At 47.8% G+C, this 21032-nt stretch overlaps 1 protein-coding gene across 4 annotated transcripts in view; it reads right to left on the bottom strand.

Annotated features, from left to right (window-relative positions):
• The window catches only part of HCFC1 (host cell factor C1), a 3865385-nt gene that overhangs the window by 1599109 nt on the left and 2245244 nt on the right, over nucleotides 1-21032 (bottom strand). For all 4 annotated transcript variants that reach the window (XM_044080175.1, XM_044080172.1, XM_044080173.1 and 1 more), the window contains exon 16: nucleotides 4823-5034. In XM_044080175.1, the coding sequence (XP_043936110.1) occupies nucleotides 4823-5034 (212 nt within the window). The remainder of the gene's footprint in view (nucleotides 1-4822; nucleotides 5035-21032) is intronic.

The following is a 21032-nucleotide window of genomic DNA, read 5'->3' as shown; positions in this document are numbered from 1 at the left end:
GTTGTGATGACTTGATTTGCTTGAGGCTTGCAGAATGGAAGACCTGTGTTTGTTTGGCATGCTTGGGCCCACCATAGAAATTCCTTTTGCAAACATGGAATTATTGGTATTATTGTTTCCAAACTGTGGCTGTGCTGAGACCATAGGTTTTTTAGGTACCATTGAAGTTTCCTCATATGCAACTTTGCACATAGGATTAGAAGAATGCAAGATGCCATGAAGCCCAGAGCCTGCAGGATTTTCTTTGCAGTGAGCCTGGTACAATTTGCTAGTATTTTGAAGTAATGAGTTAGTTGCCCTTGTTTTTCTGGCGTAAAATAGGCCCATCTGGGTGCTTGCGTCCAAGCTGGCACCCAGGAAAGTTATTTTCTGAGATGGTGTTAGCCTGGATTTTTCCTTGTTGACTGTATATCCCACAGAATTCAATAACCGTGTTACATAAGCCAGATGTTCCAGAAGTAGGTGCTTGTTGTCCGCTTGGATCAGGCAGTCGTCCAGATAAGGGTAAATTTGTATCCCTTGAAGTCTGCAGTAGGCAATTACTGATGCCAGGCATTTCGTGAATACTCTGGGCGCAGTAGATAAGCCAAAGGGCAATGCAGAGAATTGACAGTGGATTGAACCTGCAAGAAATCTGAGGTATCTTCTGCAACTTTGTCTGATTGGGACATGCAGGTATGCCTCCTTGAGGTCCAATGTTACCAGCCAAAACTCCTTGCCCAGCATGGGAAGAAGCTGCTGTAATGTGAGCATCTTGAATTTTGGTGCAGTAGGAATGTGTTTAGGATGGATAAGTCCAAAATGGGTCTCCAGTCGGTTTCTTTCCTTGGTACCAGAAAAAGTCTGGAGTAAAAACCTTGACCTTGTTCGTGAGTAGGTACCTCTTGAATAGCTTTCATGGCCATAAGCTTTGAAATTTGTATTTGAGCCTCTGCCCTTTGATTGTGTGGCAGGTTCGGCATGCCTCTCATTTTTGGAAGAGTGTGAAAGTGAAATCTGTAGCCTCTGTTTATAATGTCCAGGATCCATTTGTCTGTTGTGATAATATGCCAATTTCTAGTAAATAATGCCAGCTTTCCTCCCAAGGGTGCTGCCAGCTGAGACCTGCTTGGCATGGAAAGGGGGAAGTCATTGGGTTTGTTTCCTGTATTGCTGTGCACTGTCTTCGCCACCTCTTGTGGCTGGAGTTTGCCATTGTCTGCCTCTATATGATCCTTGAGGTTGTCCTCTGCCCCTTGTGCGCCTGTATCTGTATCTACCTCTTTGTGGCTTGTCCGTGGCTGGAAAGGACCAGTTCTTTGCAGGCCAATTTCTGCTAAAACGTGGTGGTTGAACTTGTAGAAAAGCTTTGACAGTTTGCATAGATTTAGCTTTTTCTTCCATTTTCCGTAGTATCTCCTCAGCATTAGTACCAAATAGTACATCCTTTTGTAAAGGAGCATCTAGTAGCTTAGCTTTAACATGGTCAGGCAAGGTTTGTTCTCTAAGCCAGGCATGTCTACGAATGACTGATCCTGTCACAGCAGCTCTACTTGAGGCCTCTAGGGCATCATAGCCACATTGTAAGGTGTGTTTACCCACTTGTTCTGCACTATGCATCATATCCTGCAACTCCTTCAAATCTGGTTGTTCAGGTTGAGACATTTTATTTCTTAATTGTGATATCAGAAACTGCTGATATTTATGCATATGGAACTGACAATTTAAGGCCCTCATGGCTAGGGTGGCCGAGGTATATACCTTTTTTCCCCACCTTTCTAAGGATCTAGACTCTCTTTCGGAAGGTAGTGGATTCTTAGCAGTAGAGGCCTTCATTCCCTTGGGGCCTTGAGAAATGGTTTCAGGGCCAGCATTATGGCTCTTGTAGAGAAATTCGTGAGAGGAAGGAACTCTGTAGCACCTATCAGGCTTGACTGGGGCAGGAGGCAGGGAATCCGGATTTAGGCAAGCCTCCGAGTAAACATCATCAAGTATGTCCAAGACAGGAGGTATCGCCAGAGGTCTGTGCTGAGGTAACAAAAGAAATTCCCTAAGTCTTTTCTTGGAATCAGAAAAGTCTTGGCCTTCCCAATGGAAGTGTTCCCTCAAGGTGTGCAAGGTTTCCCCAAAAGAGAAATCCTCTGGGGGAGATACAGAAAGAATGGACTGCTCAGCATCCGAATCTTCAAAAGGGGAGTACGAGTGTTCCTCTTCATCAGAATGTTCTGAAAGAATGGATTCCTGGTCAGAAGAGGGAGAAGCTTCCTCCACTCGGGGTCTCTTGTCTGGAGGGGGCTGGGAACCCCTGATAAGAGTAATTAAATCCTCAGCCATTTTAGCATCTGCTTTTAGGCATGGGGCCTGGAGATGGGCCCTGTGCAACAGGCCTCTTGGGATGCATGGCTGATTTGGACTTAGTAAAGGCCTTAATGAAGAAGGAAGACGAGGGTCTAAAAACACCATGGGTGGAAGTGGACCTATCCACATTAGGAGGCTCAACACTCACAGTGGCTTCGGTGGTTGTAGTCTGGGTATGGGCCGAGGTACCTGCGGTCTCGGTTACAGAGGACACCGCCAAAGAAGTGTCGTCCGTAGTGAGGAGCTGCGTAGGCGCCTCACTGAGAACCGGACCACGTGTAGCTGGTTTTGGCGTGGTGTCGGTGGAGACCGCGGGCCTCGCGTGTCGGTCTTTGTCCTTGCGTTTTTTGGACAAAACGGTAGTCGGAGTATCCGACGACATTTTATAAAATCAAAGGTTTTACCAAAAAAGTGCTGTGCGAACTCCGCCCGACGCTTAATAGTGCGTTTATTGAAAGTAGCGCAAAAGCGACAGGCCGAGACGTCGTGGTCTGGGCCTAAACAAGGTATGCAGAGGGAATGGAAATCCTTATGCGGTATTTGCTTCCCACAAGAAATACAATTGTTAACTTTGTCTGACATTGGTCTGAGGCAAGAAAAGTTTCCCCAATGGGGTACTTAGCTTTAAAGAAGACTTCGGTTTCCAATTATTCGTAATTTCAGGAGCTGGCCGACCGGCACTTGCGAACTGCTTCTGCTTCGGGCACCGCGCGGCAAAAAAGACTGAAGAATATGGCGTCGGCTGTGTCTTATATACCCCTGTCGCACTGACGTCAGGAAAGAAAGCGACGACAACTGACGCCGGACCTAGACTTTGGAATTCGGCCGACCGAGGACCTGCCTGACAGCAGAGAACCCATCTGTGATTACTGCAGCTGTATGCACGATGAACATCTGCAAAAGGAGCAGGGCTGTCCACCTGCAGAAGCTCATATCCTTTTTGGACCTCTGACATTTCAGAGGAGTTCCACTGAAAATGTTCTCTCATTTTAGAAATTGGCTCTCCAAAGGTGAGTCCTCTCCTGGGGAGCCAGTCTCAGCAGTCGTCCTCTGGAGAAGTATACCCAAGAGGAGAAGGCATCTGAGACACATAGCGGAGAGAATCCTCCGAAGAGGAATCTGAGGAGTCCTCAGCTTCAGGTTGGATAATTTACCCAGCTTGAGGCCTGGGGCTGATAGGAGGACCACCCTGTGGGGAAACAGGCATAGCAGGCCTTAGGGCCACAAAGGCATTAAATAGGCTCTGTGAAAAGCCTGCCAATCAGGTTGGTTTTCAGCAGGAGGGAAAAGATGTTTTGTTTTTCTTTTTAAGTGAAGGCCTAGAAGGTGTAGGTCGTAGGAAAGGCCTAGTCACAGAGAGGCGCCTAGAGTTTGTTTGCTGGGAAGCAGTGGCTGCAGTGGAAGGGCTTGTCTGGGCAGCCGTAAGAAACTGAGGTTTCCCTCATTGTCGGCAGGAGATGTCTGCAAGCCTTCCCTGGACGTGTCTTCTGCCCTAGGCTCTGCGGCATCCTGAGGGGTACCCGCTATACCTGTAACGGCAGACTCCGAATGTTCCTCCAGGTGAACGTCAGCCACAGGAGGGACATCTGGTGGAGGACGGGCAGCACCAGCAAGTTCAGGCTTTGAAACCTTGGCCTTCTTTTTAGGTGGTTCTATGGACTAAATGATGACCCTTCCATCCCCAACACTAAGCATTTAACATGCTGATTGTTCAAAGCATGCAGATGACTACGGAGTGTTTTAGGGATGAAGGCCTGACAGATCACACAAGTAAGATGGTCGTGGGTAGGGCCTAGAGAGAAAAGGCAGAGTTAGTGGGTGTCCTTGTGGGGGGATCTGACGACCACACCTGCACTTTCCCTTCCTGATGACATGTAACCTAAACAGACTTGAAGTGACAAAAAGGAATCAGAAACAGCCCCAACGGGGTAAGAAGCTTGAAGATCCGACAGTGAAGACAGCACAAAGTGCTGACGTTCACCTGGCAGCAGAGAAGTTCTGAGGATAGGCACATGCAGACATCACTTTTATGGCCCTTGGTCACTAGGCCAATGTCAGATGTCCCATGAACCTAGCAGTGACTATAACCTTATGCATATTGACGTTCAGATAGCAAGCAGAGGACAACCCAAGAGTTTGGAATACTGCAACATGAGAACAGGACATCTGGGTATTCGTGTGATGCACACTGGCCATTTTCACTAGTACATAAATACTGCCATGTGTTTGCCTACCCTAAAACTGCTGAGCCCTAGAAGGCTCAAAAACAGTCTAATACCAAGTGCCACTGAAGAAGAATGATTCCCAACTACTGATACCTCTTCATTTGAAGAGTACAAACAGACCAACATGAAAAGAATGTCAATGAGGAAAAAAAATCTACAGGAGCTATCCATCATCACCGTATATGCACATGATACCAGTTACTTTAAAATTCAGCAGGCAAAAAAACTACAGAAACAAATTTAGAGGAAAAAGACCGAACCTGCATTGCAATTGCTGAAGATAAACTGCTTCCAGACAACGTTTGTGCTGCAGACATTGTGATAGCTGATGGACTGATTACTTGACTTGACAACGTTGCTATAGTACCAAGTGTGGTGATAGGTGTTCCTAGAGTAGCACTGGCACTTGTGCCACTTGATCCACCAAGACTGGGGGTGACTGTACCTGTCACAGTACCTAAAGTAGTAACACCTGCAAAAATAAATAAATAAATAAATAAATTCTGCAAAATATTTTTACAGAATGACATTCACTTCACTAGTTAAATTACAGTACAGTTATGTAAGCAAACTTACCATATGCTGCAGTAGCGCTAGCTATATTGGTTATATCCTGTCAATGACATAACAGTCAGCAAGCATCCAAAGCTTCAGGGCACCTTCCACGTGGCCAAACTGTCAGGCATCCTGAGCTGAGCTAACTAAAACACAAGATTGCGCACCAAGCCCTTCAGAGCTTTCCTGCCAAATGAGGGAGGGGGCTTCAAACATCTACTGTTACGCTACGATTACTAACATAAGTGTAATTTACTCATCATATTAATCACTGCTACAGTACCCTTAGGTATATGGGTAGATTACACTAGCTTACTAAATTTGAGGAGGAGGAAGGTGAAGAGTTCAGGAGCACCTGGAAAAATGCCCTTGCAAAGTCTGACCTAGACGTAAAGGAGGAATCAAGCTTACAGTGCTTTGGAAAAGTTTATACAGTAGACCAAGTTGCAACTTCTAGAATCAAACCTTTTCCAAAAAGACACATATGAAGCCAGAGCCCTGGTAAAGTGGCTCATGACCCTGCCTGGAAAAATTTTGTTCTGTTGAGTATAAAAAAGGTAACAGTCTTAGACCATCATTTGGAAACAGTCTGTACTGACAGAGGTTCTACCTTCTTACCTTCACAAGAAAAGAACAGCAGATCTGAAGGGGTATAGTTCACACAATCAAATGTTCACTTCAGTGAACCTCCATTCATCAAGACAAAAGTGAATGTTTACTTAAGCAAACATGCATATCAGCGTACTTCGAAAACAGGGAAGGGAAGTAGTTGGCCAACATGACGACCATTACACACACTGCAGTATGTCAAACCCACCGAGGTGGGGAGGTGCGACCCTTACATCCCCCACCTACATATACCAACTCCGAGATCACACCACAGTGGGGAAAAGGGAACATTTGCTGATGCTGGCCAACTACTTACAGTCTCTGCTTTCAAAAGTCGCTGATGTGAACGTTCACTCACCGTTTCGATTAATGGTGGCTCACTGATATAAACGTTCGATTATGTGAACTAAACCCGATCCAAAAATAAAGATTTAGTTCTGCCAAGACAGTACCCTAGTCAGTAGTAAATATGGAAGGTATGGAAAATCCTTTTTTCCCTCATTTTTAAGATCAGTAAAGAAAAAGTACAGTTTTGTACACTTACCATAAATGTAGATGTGCGAGTGTATTCACTGTTGCAGTCATCACACTTTGGTTATCTGCCTGCAGGTAGCCCTCAGTTGACCCGAATACCAGAGAATTTTTGCATCGGATACTGTCGCTTCTTACATGATGTCAGGGGTATAAAACAGGCAGCCGACGCCATTACATCAGTTTTTCTTGCCCCAAAGGTCAGGAGCCTACACATAGTGAACACCACCAGTAAAAAGTAAATACCAATGCCATTAGGAAAGGCCATAAATACAAGAGGTAGAAAGACAGAGAAAACCAGGGGGCTGGAGGGAGGGAAAATTAGAAGTTATGTACTCACCATAACGTTCCATCTGAGTAGGTGACTTCATTTGGATGCAACCTGTGGGTATCGGATCCGACCTCGAATCCGAGCCGGCATTTCAAAAGCTTAGGCTCCGAGCTCCTAGCTCCTCCCTCTACCCATAACCCCTTGCCAATCCCTGACTGACCTCAGATTGAGTTTGCCTATATAATACTGACAACAGTACCTGAACAAAGCAAAAAAATACTCGCTGTATAAAGGTCAGGGGATGGAGGAGTTGCATCCAAATGAAGTCACCTACTCAGATGGAACGTTATGGTGAGTACATAACTTCTAAATCTGAAGTAGGCAGACTTCATTTGTCTGCAACCTGTGGGACAGAGTCCCCAGCTACCTGAATCTTGGGCGTCATGGAAGGATGTTTCGAGCACCGCTGAGCCAAAGGATGCTCTTCCTCTGGAAACAACATCCACCTTATAATGAGAAATAAAGGTATGAGGTGAGGCCCAAGTGGCTGCCAAGCAGATATCATCCAATGACACACGGGACTTAAAGGCGGCTGACGTGGAGACTGCCCTAGTAGAATGAGCCGTAACCCTCTGAGGAGCAGGTCTACCTGAAGTGTCATAAGCCTGCAGAATACAATTAGCAATCCACCTCGATAGTGTGACTTTAGAAACTGCTTTACCCAAAGCAAATTTAGCAAAGGAGATGAACAGCTGATCTGATTGCCTGTGACCAGCTGTTCTGTGAATATAAAATCGTAACTGTCTATGAACATCCAAGGAATGCAGTTTGTATTCTCCTTTGTTTGAGTACTTGGGAAAAAACACAGGTAAGTTGATTGATTGGTTGATATTAGATTCTGAAGAGACCTTTGGAAGAAAAGATGGATTGGTCCTGAGGCACACCCTATCTGGAAAGAAGGAAAGGTAAGGTGGCTTGACGCATAGAGCCTGAAGTTCAGACACTCTTCTGGCTGAAGTGATAGCTACTAAGAAGGCAGTCTTCCAGGAAAGGTACTTCAGGTCTGTAGACGCTGCAGGCTCGAAGGGAGGAGCAGTAAGAGCTTGCAGAACTAAAGATAGGTCCCAAGGTGGTACAATGTCTTTGACTGGAGGCCTCAACAAAAAAATACCTTTAAGAAAGGTTTTGCACAATTTACCGTCATGAGGGGAGCTGTCTCATGACCAATGTGATAATGAGAGATGGCTGCCAATTGTACCTTAATCGTGGAAGAACTTGCCCCTTGATGAAAGAGGTCTGTTAAAAAATCCAGCACTGCCGACATAGGTGCTGAAAAAGGATCCAAACTTTTCTGGACCGCCCAAATAGAGAATCTCTTCCATTTACTCTGATAAACCTGCCTAGTGGAAGGTTTATGAGCTGCCACTAGAATGGCCTTGACCGGTGACGAGATACCGGGAGTCCTGATCAAGGATGGAACTGGAGCAGCCAAGCTGTCAATTTCAGGGTGCGTAGATTGGGGACCGAAATTCCCAGAGGATGGGAGATGAGATCCGGAATCGGATCCAGAATCCAGGGTGGATTCACTTTGTGAGACCATACAAAGGGGAACCAGGGTTGACGAGGCCAGAACGGGCAATGAGAATCATTCTGCTCCCCAAACTGTTGGCTTTCTGCAGAAGCCTCTGCATTAGAGGTAGTGGAGGGTAGGCATAAAGGAGACCGGGAGGCCAAGCATGCACCAGCGCATCTCGGAATTCCCTGGTGGGGAAGCAGAGCGAAGAAATTGTCGCATTTGGCGTTTGAGGGAGAGGCAAAAAGATCGCAACAGGGTTGCCCCCAAACGGCAAAAATCTTCTTCACTACCTGAGGATTGAGAGACCACTCGTGAGGGGAAAGAATGGTGCGACTGAGTTTGTCCGCAAGGATGTTGGATTTTCCCGGAATGTGCATTGCTACAAGAAAGCGTTTGGTGGAAATTGCCCATTCCCAGACTCTCATGGCCTCTCGACAAAGGGGATAGGACCTGGTTCCTCCCTGTTTGTTGATGTACCAGACTACCGACATGTTGTCTGTCTGAATCGCAATAGTCCCTGAAGGAAGAACGTGGTGAAGTGCTTGCAACGCTAGGAGCACCGCCCTCATTTCCAGGACGTTTATATGCAACGAAGTCTCTGTGGAGTTCCACGTGCCTTGGACAACCTTCCCCGCAGAATGCCCCCCCCCACCCGAGGCAAGAAGCGTCCGTGGTCACTGTGGCTCGGGAAATGCTGCACAAAAGGTCTCCCTGTCAGAGGCTCCGGAGATCAAGCCACCAAAGAAGGGAATCCTTGCATGCTTTGCTGACCGCTATCGGAGTGTTGAGAGAGGAACAGAGAGGGACCACTGAACTTGAAGGGTCCATTGAAGAACCCTCATGCGTGGTAGCGCATGAATAAGAAGCGGATAGCTGCCGCCATCGAACCTAGGGCCCTCAGGACCGAAGCTGCTGTCGGAAATGGTTGCAGGACCGCTGCGACATGACACTTCAGGTTGGAAATTCTGTCTGGGGTGAGGAAGGCTCGCATTGACCTGGTGTTTAGTCTTCCTCCTATGAAATCTATAACTTGAGTGGGGTGCAGTAAAGATTTCTCCCAGTTGACAGTGATGCCCAGCCTTGGGGCTATAATGAAGGAAGTAGTCCCTGGCTGAGCACAGAAGATGCCTTGATGATGCCGTTAGGAGCCAGTCGTCCAGGTACGGAAAGACCTGTAATCCCTGGAGCCTCAGGTGGGCCGCTACAACAGCTAAAACCTTGGTGAACACCCTGGGGGCTGAGGTGAGACCAAAGGGAAGGACCCTGAACTGATAATGACTGGCTCCCAGCCGGAAGCGAAGAAACCTCCTGGACCGTCTGTCCATGCGAATGTGGTAGTACGCGTCCTTGAGGTCGATGGAGCACATCCAGTCGTTCTCCCTCAAGAGGAGGAGTATAGATTGAAGGGTGACCATCCGGAACTTTTGCTTGGTTACTGACAGGGAAAGATCTAAAATCGGTCTTAAGTCCCCCGTTTTCTTTGGCACTAAAAAGAACCTGGAGTAAAACCCTGACCCGGTCTGATCTGGGGGGACGCACTGGATAGCTCTTTTTTCTAGCAGCTGTCCGATTTCGATAGCTGCTGCCTCCCTTTGGTCGGGTGGAACATCTGGGAGGCTGCGAGATCTGGGAACTTTGTATAGTGGAATTGTATAACCTCTGGATATCACACGAAGCACCCAACGGTCTGTTTTGATGGACTCCCAAGAAGTTAGGTGCCTCGAAAAACGCCCCCCGACTGTCTCCAGAGACGGACAGCCGGGCAACCCTTCAGGGCTGCTGCGTGTGTCTATCAGAGAAAGGTTCTCTGGACCCAAAGTTGCTAGGAGCCCCCCTGCCTCTAGGACGGCGACCTCCCCGTCCTCCTCTGCCACGGAAGGACTGGTTATCCGGAGCAGGTTGGGACTGCTGCGATTTCCGGAACCACATCTTCTTCTGTCCCTTTTGGTTCTTCGAGAAGGACCTCTGGGGAGCTGAGAAGCGGACTCCGACGGCAGACAGCGTCTTCCCATCCTTCTCGCTCTGGACTAATGTTTCGTGAACAGTTTTGCCAAACAAGGCAGAACCATCGAAGGGGGCATTCGCGAAAGTCGCCTTGAAGGGCTCTGCTAAATCACAGTGGCGGAGCCAGGCCTGCCGCCTCATGACTAGGCCTGCTCCGCTGGCTCTAGCGGCTCCCTCGGTAGCGTGGGAAAGCAGCCGCATAGATGTGTTAGAAACTGATCTAAGAGTGGCCATTCGGGTGGAGTATACCTGCTTATCCTCACCCGACATGGACTCTGGGGGAGATGCAGCGTATTCTTTAATCAGATCCCGCTGCATCCTGATGTTGTGTGACATGTAGTTCAGCGCTCTCAAAGAGAAGGTTGCTGAACTGAAAACTCGCTTCCCAATGCGATCCATCGAGCGGGACTCCTTGCCCGGAGGATGCATAGAGGGACTCTCCTGGGCCAATTCCCTCTTAGTGGCTGCAGCCATCATCAAGGCATCTACTGGGGGGCCTTTGCTCCAGTGAGTGCGGTCCGCCGGAGGGGAAAGGATACGGTCAGGACGCTTGGGTACAGGCTCAACGGTGTCCGGATCCTTCCACGCTCTGATGGATATAAGGTCCACCAGAGGGTCGGCAGGAGGGGACACCCAAGAGGTAGATGGGCCCGCCTCGAATGCCTCCAAGAATACAGACTCGTCTGAGGAGGCCTTGGGGGCTGACCACCCCCCCCCCCCTGATCCTCAACATTTCCATAATGTCTCCAAATGAGACGTCCTCAGGGGGTGACCTTGGGGAGCCTTCCCCTTCATCCAGGTCTGTGTCTTCGGTAACGGACTCGGGGGAGTCCATGTGCCTCCTTTTGCACTTACGCTTCAGAGGTACTTCTTCGGGGGGGCTGTCCGAGGAGTACTCTTCCGCAACTGGATGTTCCAAGGGAACTACTTGGGACATCGAGGTGGGCTGTCCCTGGGACCGGCTGGTGGGGGCCTGGCCCAACTGCAAGGGAGCGCGGGATGGAGCCGTGGCAGGGACCGGGGGTCCGGTAGTCCTCAACAATGCCCTTTCCACTACGTCGAAGGCCGAGAGGGAGCCAGCTTCTCTAAACCCTGAGAGCCGACCCCCACTCGGATCCGACGCACGGATCGGAGCCGGAGCCGAGACCGTCGGATCCGACCTAGACGGAGCCGAAGACACACCAGCTCCCTCGGATCCGAGGCTCGGTCCTCGGCTCCGAGAGGTCGGGTCCGAAGTACCCGAAGCACTCAAGGGATGGGACGGATCTGAGGTGCGCCGACCTATCGGATCCGACCCATCCCCGGATCGAACTCTGCCCGGCGCCGACAGCTCCGAACCCATGGTGTGGGTCGGAGAAGGAGCCAAAGGGGCGAAAAAAGGGGTCGAAGCCCCTCCCGGATTGGGGGAGCTAGGAGCACTCCCATTTGCATTTGGGCCTGGATGAATTTCCTCATCATCCGGTCCATATCTGCTTCACTCATAGAAAAGGTGGATCGAGTCGAGGCCACCGAAGCGGATCTAGAGAGCCGCCTCGGGGACCTCGCTGAAGGGCTAGCCTCCTCCTCCTCGGGCCCAGGAGAGAACCGAGGGGAGTGGAGCCGAGGAGGAGGAAAGCTAGAAGGCACAGGAGAGGCCCGCTTGGATGGAGGAGCCGAACTAGAAGTTTCAGCTCTCCGTTTGTGGTGCCTCTCCCTGTGCCTCTCCTTCGTCTCTCGCTCCCTAGAAGACTCTCTCTCCTCCGGCATCTTAGAGGGAGTTTGAGTCCCAGCCGGTGGAGGAGAGCCCACAGCAACTGTTTGCTGTGTAGAAGGGGCAGAAGCCGGCGGTATCTGGAGGAGAAGTCCCGCCAGAACCAGCTTCGACCTCCGCTCCTCAAAGCTCGGGGTTGAACCCTGCACAAATGGTACAACCAGAAGACAGGTGTTCAACCCCAAGATTTAGACCGAGTGTGGCCATCCGCTGGGGACAGCTTATGGCCACACTCGGTACATTTAGAGAATACTGCCTTATGGGCTTCAGACATGTTAAGCCCTAACAGGCCTAAAATACACACACACAAACTACGCAAAACCCGAGAAAAAATTAAAAGAATAGAGAGAGGAAAGCCTAACACAAACACCTCTAACTAATTAAATTAAAAAAGTTAAAGTTTTTGAAAATTTTCCTGTCAGAAAACTTATCTGCACTAGGAGCTCTAGGAATCCGTCGCAACTTGAAAGCGGCAAATGAAATCTGGGGTCAGTCAGGGATTGGCAAGGGGTTATGGGTAGAGGGAGGAGCTAGGAGCCTAAGCTTTTGAAATGCCGGCTCGGATCCGAGGTCGGATCCGATACCCACAGGTTGCAGACAAATGAAGTCTGCCTACTTCAGATGTACAGTTTTGTACCTACCATAAATGTAGATGTCCGATAGGCATGCATCTGCAGTCCTTACAAATGGGTTGTCCTGTCGTCAGGCAGCCCTTCGGTCGGCCGGATTCCAAAGTCTGGGTCTGGCCTCGGCTGGTGTCGCACTTCACCCGACGTCATAGCTGCAGTTCTTCGGGTATAAAGGCATCAGCCGACGCCATTTTCCTCAGTGTTTCTTGCCCCAGATGCCAGGTGCCCTCTAGGAAGGCTTAATTTGGATAAATGCAAATGGTTCCAAATAGTAGAGAGCAAACAAAAAATAAGCATGTATGTACATATATACAAACAAATACACCATAATATATTCCCCCAGCTAGCTACAAGATGGGCAAATACCCTAGGAGTACCACAGAGGGAAGGAGGGTGGTAATCCTGACTGCAGATGCATGCCTATCGGACATCTACATTTATGGTAGGTACAAAACTGTACTATGTCCTTCAAGGATGCATCTGCAGTCCTTACAAATGGGTAGAATACCATAGCCAAACTGGGGGAGGAGGAGAAATAAGATTATGGTGTAGTTAAGATCCCCTGCAAAACAGCAGTGGCAAAACCTGCTCGGGATCTGGAGTATAAAGGTAAATTATAATGCTTGGCAAATGTATGCACGGAGCTCCAAGTAGCAGCCTCTAAAATGTCTTTGTTAGCCACTCCTCGTAAAAAAGCTGTGGTAGTGGCTGTAGCCCTTATAGAGTGAGGCCTGATGTTTTCTGGAGTTTTCTTCCCATGGTAGGAGTAACAAAATCTAATGCAATTTCCTATCCACTTAGAGATTGTCTGTTTTGAAATTGCTTTTCCTTCCATTCCTGTTGCATATGCTACCAGTAGCTGGTCAGTTTTTCTATTGCTCTTGGTCCTGTCCAGGTAGTAACGTAATTGTCTATGTACATCCAAGGTATGCAACAGTCTTTCTCCCCTGTTCTGTGGGTTGGGGAAGAACGTAGGTAGGTGGATAGCTTGATTTAAAGATACCCTGGAGACCACCTTTGGCATAAAAGTAGGATTAGTTCTCATGGACACTCTATCTTGATGGAAGATCAGGAAGGCTGTACTGCCATTAATGCCTGTAGCTCAGATACCCTTCTTGCTGAAGTGATTGCAAGCAGGAAAGCAGTTTTCCATGATAAGTACTGTAAATCTGCTGTAGCTGCTGGCTCGAAAGGAGGGAGTGTCAACTTTTCTAGCACAAAGTTCAAGTCCCATGCTGGCAATGGTGGCTTCCTAGGTGGTTTTACATTTTTAATTCCTCTCAGAAACTGCCTGAGCAGAGGATGAGAGAAGACTGGAGGATCCAAGTTGTATTCTGCTACGTCGTGGTCTGGGCCTAAGCAAGTTAAGCAGTAAGAGTGGAAATCTTTATGAGGTATTTGTTTCCCACAATTTAAACAGTTATTCACTTTTTCTGACATCGGCTGAGGCAAGAAAGAGTCCCCAACGGGGTACTTAGCTTTTTAGAAGTCTTCGGTACTTGTAGTAGTAATCTCTGGTTCTGACCGACTGGCACTTGCGAACAGCTTCTGCTTGAGCGCACGGCAAGAAAGACTGAGGAAAATGGCGTCGGCTGATGCCTTTATACCCGAAGAACTGCAGCTATGACGTCGGGTGAAGTGCGACACCAGCCGAGGCCAGACCCAGACTTTGGAATCCGGCCGACCGAAGGGCTGCCTGACGACAGGACAACCCATTTGTAAGGACTGCAGATGCATCCTTGAAGGACATCAGTACAGTTGTGTACACCTACTATAAATGTAGATGTTTGAGTGTATTCACTGTTGCAGTCATAACATTTGGGTTATCTGCTTGCAGTAGCACTCAATCGGCCTGATTAACAAAGTATTGGGTCCTGTGTCGGTTGCTGTCCCTTCTTCCATGACATCAGGTCGTCAGAGGTTTAAAACATGCAGCCGACACCATTACATCAGTTTTTCTTGCCCCAGATATCAGGCGCCCCCCTAATGGGAAGCCATAAAATCTATAAATATACAAGGTTATACCTCCAACAAAAAATCAAATATACCAAAAAGCTTTTGAGCATAGTAAACGAGAGTAGAGGTATAGCCAAAAAAGGTAAGGGGGCTGGAGGGAGGATAACCAGGATTGCAAAAGTGAATACACTCTAACATCTACATCTATGGTAAGTGTACACAATTGTACTATGTTCTTCGTGTTTCACTGTTGCAGTCATCACATTTGGGTAGATTCCCAAAGCTAAGGATGGGAGGAGGAATTTAGATAGCATTAGGACCAGCTATAAGGCCCTGCAAGACTGCAGTGGCAAAGCCAGCTCTGGATTTAGAGAAAATTGGCAGATGGAAATGCTTGATGAAAGTATGTACAGAACTCCAGGTAGCAGCTTCTAGGATGTCCCTCGTAGGGACGCCTCTGAGAAAGGCTGCAGTGGTAGATGCAGCCCTGGCTGAGTGGGGTCTGATCCCCTGTGGGATAGGTTTTCCATGGTGCTTGTAGCAGAAATAAATGCAATGGCCTAATCATTTGGCAATGGTTTGCTTTGAAATAGCCTTCCCCCTCTAACCCTGCAGTAAATGCCACCAGCAGTTGTTCAGATTTCCTTTGAGGTTTAGAGCTGTCCAAGTAGAATCTAAGTTGTCTGTGCACATCTAATGAGTGCAGTATCCGTTCCCCTTTGTTCTGTGGATTAGGAAAGAAGGTTGGCAAATGAATGGACTGATTAAGGGCCACATTGGATACCACCTTGGACATGGAGGGATTGGTCCGGAGGAACACCCTGTCCGCATGAAAGATGATGAAAGGCTCCACTGCCATAAGGGCCTGTAATTCAGATACCCTTCTTGCTGAATTGATTGCTAAAAGGAAAGCTGTTTTCCAAGAAAGGAATTTTAAGTCTGCTGTAGCAGCTGGCTCGAAAGGGGGAAGACTGAGTTTCTCCGATACAAAGTTAAGGTCCCAGGCTGGGGTTGGAGCTCTCCTGGGTGGTCTTAAGTTTTTGGCCCCTCTGAGGAACTGCTTGAGCAGTGGATGAGGAAAGAGGGGAGGTTCTATGTTATAATGAGCTGAAATGGCTGAGGCATGAATTCTGAAGGAGAAGGACAGGCCCTTGTAAAGCATCTCACTTAAGTATTATAAAATCTGAGGTAAATTGGGTACAGGAGGTATGGCTAAAGGCCTGTGCTTGGGCAGGAGTAAGAAATCACTATGTTTCTTTTTAGAATCAGAGAAATCCTAACTTTCCCAATGAAAATGCTCCCAGAGGGTATGCAAGGTTTCACCAAAAGAAAACTCCTCTGGGGGGGAGATGCAGAGAGAATAGAGTCCTCAGCATCAGAATCCTCATAGGCAGATAAGGGTAAATCCTGGTCATCAGAGGAAACAGAAAAATCAGAATCCTGGTCATAAGTATCCTAAGCAAACTCAGTCCCAGGTCTCTTAGAGGGGGAAGGTTGGCTTCCCCTGATTAAAGTAATAAGGTCTTTAGCCATTCTTATTTGTTTTGTAGGCATAGAGGCCTAGGCATGGTTCGAGCCTTAGGCCTTGAAGAAGATGGCGCCGGTTTAATATGCAAGTCAGTAGGGCCTGAATACACCCTCAGAAACCGGTGCCTGCACAGTGGCTCCAGACCCATCCAAGGTAGAGACATCCACAGGTTTCACAGTTGAAGCATCTCGCGGCATACCGGACTCCAAATGGGTCTCAGTAGAGGCCTGCGAATCTGAAGTAGCAGGTATCAGGGGCTGCTAAAGCGCCTCACTGAGTACCGGCAAACTGGCGACTGGCTTAGGAGAAGCATCGTCGGCAGCTTTGGACCTCAGTGGCCTGTCTCTGTCTTTATCTTTGCGTTTTTTTGGAATGTCTTTAGTCGGATGGCTTACCAAAGACATATCGGGATAACTGAACCAAGCACCAAAATATTTAGAAGCGTAAATATACAGACGACGGATAGTTCGTGGTTTTAATAAGGCACAAAACCGACAGAGAGGTAAGTCGTGGTCATGGCCTAGGCAAGGAATACAGTATGAATGAAAATATTTATGAGGTATTTGCTTTCCACAAGTAATGCAATTATTTACTTTTACTGACATCAGTTTAGAGCAAGAAAAAGTTTCCCCAACGGAGTACTTAGCTTTTAGTTGAAGACTTTGGTTCTGAAACTCGAAAATGAAAAATTCAGGAGTCGGCCGACCGGCACTTGCGAACTGCTTCTGCTTCGGACACCGCACGGCAAGAAAGACTGATGTAATGGCGTCGGCTGCATGTTTTATACCCGATGACCTGATGTCAAGGAAGAAGGGACAGCAACCTACGCAGGACCCAAGACTTTGTTAATCAGGCCAACTGAGAGCTACTGCAAGCAGATATAACCCAAATGTGATGACTGCAACACTGAAACACAAAGAACATCAGGACTGCAACAGTGATTACACTTGAACATCTACATTTATGGTATGTGTACACAACTGTACTATGTTCTTCATGTTTCACTGTTGCAGTCAACACACTTGGGTTGATTCGCAAAGCTGAGGAAGTCAAGAAGTGTTAGGGCTGGCTAGTAGGCCTTGCAAGATTGCTGTTGCAAATCCAGCTCTGGATTTAGAAAAGATAGGTAAGTGGTAATACTTGGTGAAGGTGTGTACAGTACTGCAGGTTGCAGCTTCCAGAATGTCCCTGGTAGGGACTCCCCTGAGAAATGCTGTAGAGGTGGAAGTAGCCCTAGTGGAATGTGGTCTGAGCCCCTGTAGGGTAGGTTTTCCATGGTGCTTGTAGAAGAAATCGCAGTGTGCTATGCATTTGGAAACGGTTTGTTATGAAATGACCTTTCCCTCTGCTCCTGTAGCAAAGCTGACTAGCAGGTGGTCAGATTTCCTGAAAGGCTTAGTCCTGTCAAGGTAGAACCGGAGTTGTCTGTGCACGTCCACGGAGTGCAGGATCCTTTCCTCTTTATTCTGAGGATTAGGGAAGAAAGTTGGCAAATGGATGGATTGGTTTAGATCCACAATGAACACCACCTTAGGCATAAAGGACAGGTTAGTCCTGAGGGGAAACCCTGTCAGCATGGAAAATAATGAGGGGTTCCACAGCCATCAGTGCCTGTAACTCAGACACTCTTCTTGCTGAAGTTATGGCTAAAAGTAAGGCTGTCTTCCAAGAGGAATTTTAACTCTCCTGAGGCTGCAGGTTCAAAAGGAGGAAGCGTGAACTTTTCCAGTACAAAATTAAGGTCCCAGGCAGGGGTGGGTGCTCTCCTAGGGGGCCTTAAGTTGTTAACCCGTCTCAGGAACTGTTTGATGAGAGGGTGAGAAAAAAGAGGTGGTTCAGTATTATAATGACCTGAGATGGTAGAGGCATGAATGTTAATGGGGAAGAAGGATAGGCCTCTGTGGAGTAGCTCTAAGTAATCTAGGATTAGAGATAAGGAGGGCACTGCTGTGTCCTCCTCATGAGCCAGACTCCAAGAACAACATATTTTCCACTTTTCAGCATAGGATTTCCTAGTATTAAGCATTCTGGCTACAAGAATGATGTCCAGCACCTGTTTGCTGAGGGCTGCTGGTGGGGTAGTCAGGGGATAAGCCAGGCTGCAAGGTTTAGGGTTTGCACTTGTGGATGCAAAATCTGCCCCTCCTGCTGGGACAGCAGGGTACGTGTCTGGTGAAGGTGCCAGGGTGGCACTGTTGTCGGGCTGCGTAAAAGTGGGTACCACTGCTGGCGCAGCCAGTCTGGGGCAATAAGAACTGCCCTTGGTCTGTCCTGTTTTATCCTGAGTAGTACTCAAGAGAAGGGGCAGAATGGGGAAGGCATAAATTGAGAGGTTTTCCTTTTAGTAGTACTTTGGAGAGCAGAGGCAGCGGGGGGGGGGGGAGGCATGGACTGATAGGTTTTTCCAGCTGAAGGACAGAGCATCCACTTTCCATGCTTGTTTGTGGGGAGTCCTTGTGCAAAATCTGTCCAACTGGTAGTTCTGAGGGGAGGCAAACAGGTCTATATCTGGGCTCCCCCATTCGCTTGTCAACATGTTGAAAATCCTTGGTTACAGTTTCCACTCGTGTGGGTCCATAAGGTTTCTGCTTAGTCCGTCTGCCAGTGTATTTAACTTTCCTGGCAGGAACTGAGCTTGTAGGTGCAGTTGGTAGCTCAAAACTGTGTTCCACAATGCCATGGCTAGTACGCAGAGAGGGTACGAATGTGCATCTCCCTGCTTGTTTATGTACGACATAACCGTGGTGCTGTCCGTCTTTACCATTAATTGTCCTGGAAGAATGTAGTCCTTGAAGGCTGTCAAATCATTTTGTACAGCTAACTTTTCTTTTTGATTGATATGCAGGTGCATTTGACTTGGGTTCCATTTGCCCTGAATGCACTTCCCTGCCAGGTGAGCCCCCCATGCATAGTCTGATGCATCTTTTGTTAGGGTTTGGGTGGCAGGGGGTGGTGTGAAAGGTAGTCCCTTGCTTTGGTGGCAGGCCTCTGCCCCCCAAACAAACTCTAGGTGTAGGCAAGGTATGATAGGAATCATTGTTTCTAGGCTGTGAGAATGTTGACTCCATAGACTTTTTACATACCACTGTAGTTTCCTCATATGCAGTCTTGCATATGGAATTAGAAGAATGCAAGAGGCTATGAACTCCAAGGCTTGCAGTATTTGCGAGAGATGCAACTATATAGCCAAACTGGAGGCTGAGCTCTCTCAATTCAGTACTGGCAAGACCAGTCAGGAGGAGAAGGTAACCACGCACACCACAAACCCAGTCTCACACAGAACTATCAGAACTGCAAACCAAACACATAAACACACAAAAACATACTCGGAGGCGCTGAGAGGGAATGTAATCCTCTGTATCAAAATCCTCATAAGTAGGTATGGACAAATCAAGGTCATTAGAAGAGTCAGAAGAAACAGAGTCCTGTTCATAAGATTCATAGTCAAGCTCAGCCCTAGACCTCTTAGAAGGGGGGTGGGGTTTGACTACCCCTGATTAGAGTAACTAAATCTTCAGCCATATTGATCATTTTCTTAGGCAAAGGGGCCTGAACATGTGGCCTGGGCGTCAGTTTTTTAGACATAGATCGAGATTTAGGCCTTAGTATTGAAGGTGGAGTCGGTTTAATATCAAGTCTGTAGGCCTGAATACACCCTCAGAAGCCGGTGCCTGCACAGCAGCTCCGGACCCATCCAAGGTAGAGACATCCGCAGGTTCCATAGGTGAAGCATCTTACGGCATACCGGACTCCAAATGGGTCTCAGTAGAGGCCTGCGAATCAGAAGTAGCGGGTATCAGGGGCTGCGAAAGCGCCTCACTGAGTACCGGCAAACTGGCGACTGGATTAGGAGACGCGTCGTCAGCAGTTTTGGACATCAACAGCCTGTCTCTGTCTTTTTCTTTGCGTTTTTTCAGTATTCCGGTAGTCAAACGGCTAACCGATGTCATTTCTGGATAATTAAACAGAGAACCGAAATATTTAGAAGCAAAAATGTACCGAAGACGGATAGTGTGCTGATTAAATAAAGCACAAAACAGACAGCAAGGTATGTCGTGGTCAAGGCCTAGGCAAGGAATACAGTACGAATGAAAATCCTTATGAGGTATTTGCTTCCCACAAGTAATACAATTAACTTTTACTGACAATGGTAAGGAACAAGAAAAAGTTTTCCCAATGGGGTACTTAGCTTTTAGTTGAAGACTTCAGTTCTGAAACTCGAAAACGAAAATTTCAGGAGTCGGGCGACCAGCACTTGCGAACTGCTTCTGCTTCGGGCACGGCAAGAAAGACTGATGTAATGGCATCAGCTGCATGCTTTATACCCCTGACGACCTGACGTCATGGAAGAAGGGACAGCAACCGACGCAGGACCCAAGACTTTGTTAATCAGTCTAAGAGCAACCTGCCAGTAGATTACCCAAATGTAATGACTGCAACAGTGAAACACGAACAACATCTGCTGGTGCATGAAGCCAGCTTTGAAGCGTAGGTATCTTCTGCAAGATTCTCTGATTGGGATGTGCAGGTAGGCTTCCTTTAAATCCAGTGTTGCCAACCAGGCATCCTTGTCTAGCATAGGAAGCAACTGGTGAAGAGTTAGCATCCTGAATTTTGGGATCACTAAAAATGCGTTTAAAATAGAGATGTCCAGGATAGGACACCAAGAGTTGACTTCCCTGGGCACTAGGAAAAGTTTTGAGTAGAAACCTTGACCCCTTTCCTCTTCTGGGACAGTTTGAATAGCCCTGATACTTTAGAGGGAGATAACTTGCTTTTTGAGCCTCTACCCACTGATCTGGGGGTAGATCTGGCCAACCGTTTGGGGTTGGTAATGTGTGAAAGTGGAATCTGTATCATTGGGAAACTATATTTAAAACCCATTTGCCCTAGGTAATGAGTTCCCAATTTTTTGCCTGCAGGACAATCTTTCCCCCTAAAGGAGCAGTCAGTTGAGCAGGGCTTGGAAGTTTTAAGTCAAGTCACTGAGACAGTTTACCATAGGGGGAGTCTTACTACTCCCTGTTTTGGGAGTGGGACCCTCCCACCCCCACTGCTTAG

The sequence above is a fragment of the Protopterus annectens genome, chromosome 8.part0, assembly GCF_019279795.1.
Source record: "Protopterus annectens isolate FY-2018-M chromosome 8.part0, PAN1.0, whole genome shotgun sequence".
NCBI classification, from domain to species: domain Eukaryota; kingdom Metazoa; phylum Chordata; order Ceratodontiformes; family Protopteridae; genus Protopterus; species Protopterus annectens.
The sequence above is the reverse complement of the archived record's forward strand: the minus strand, read 5'-3'. Positions and strand labels throughout refer to the sequence as shown.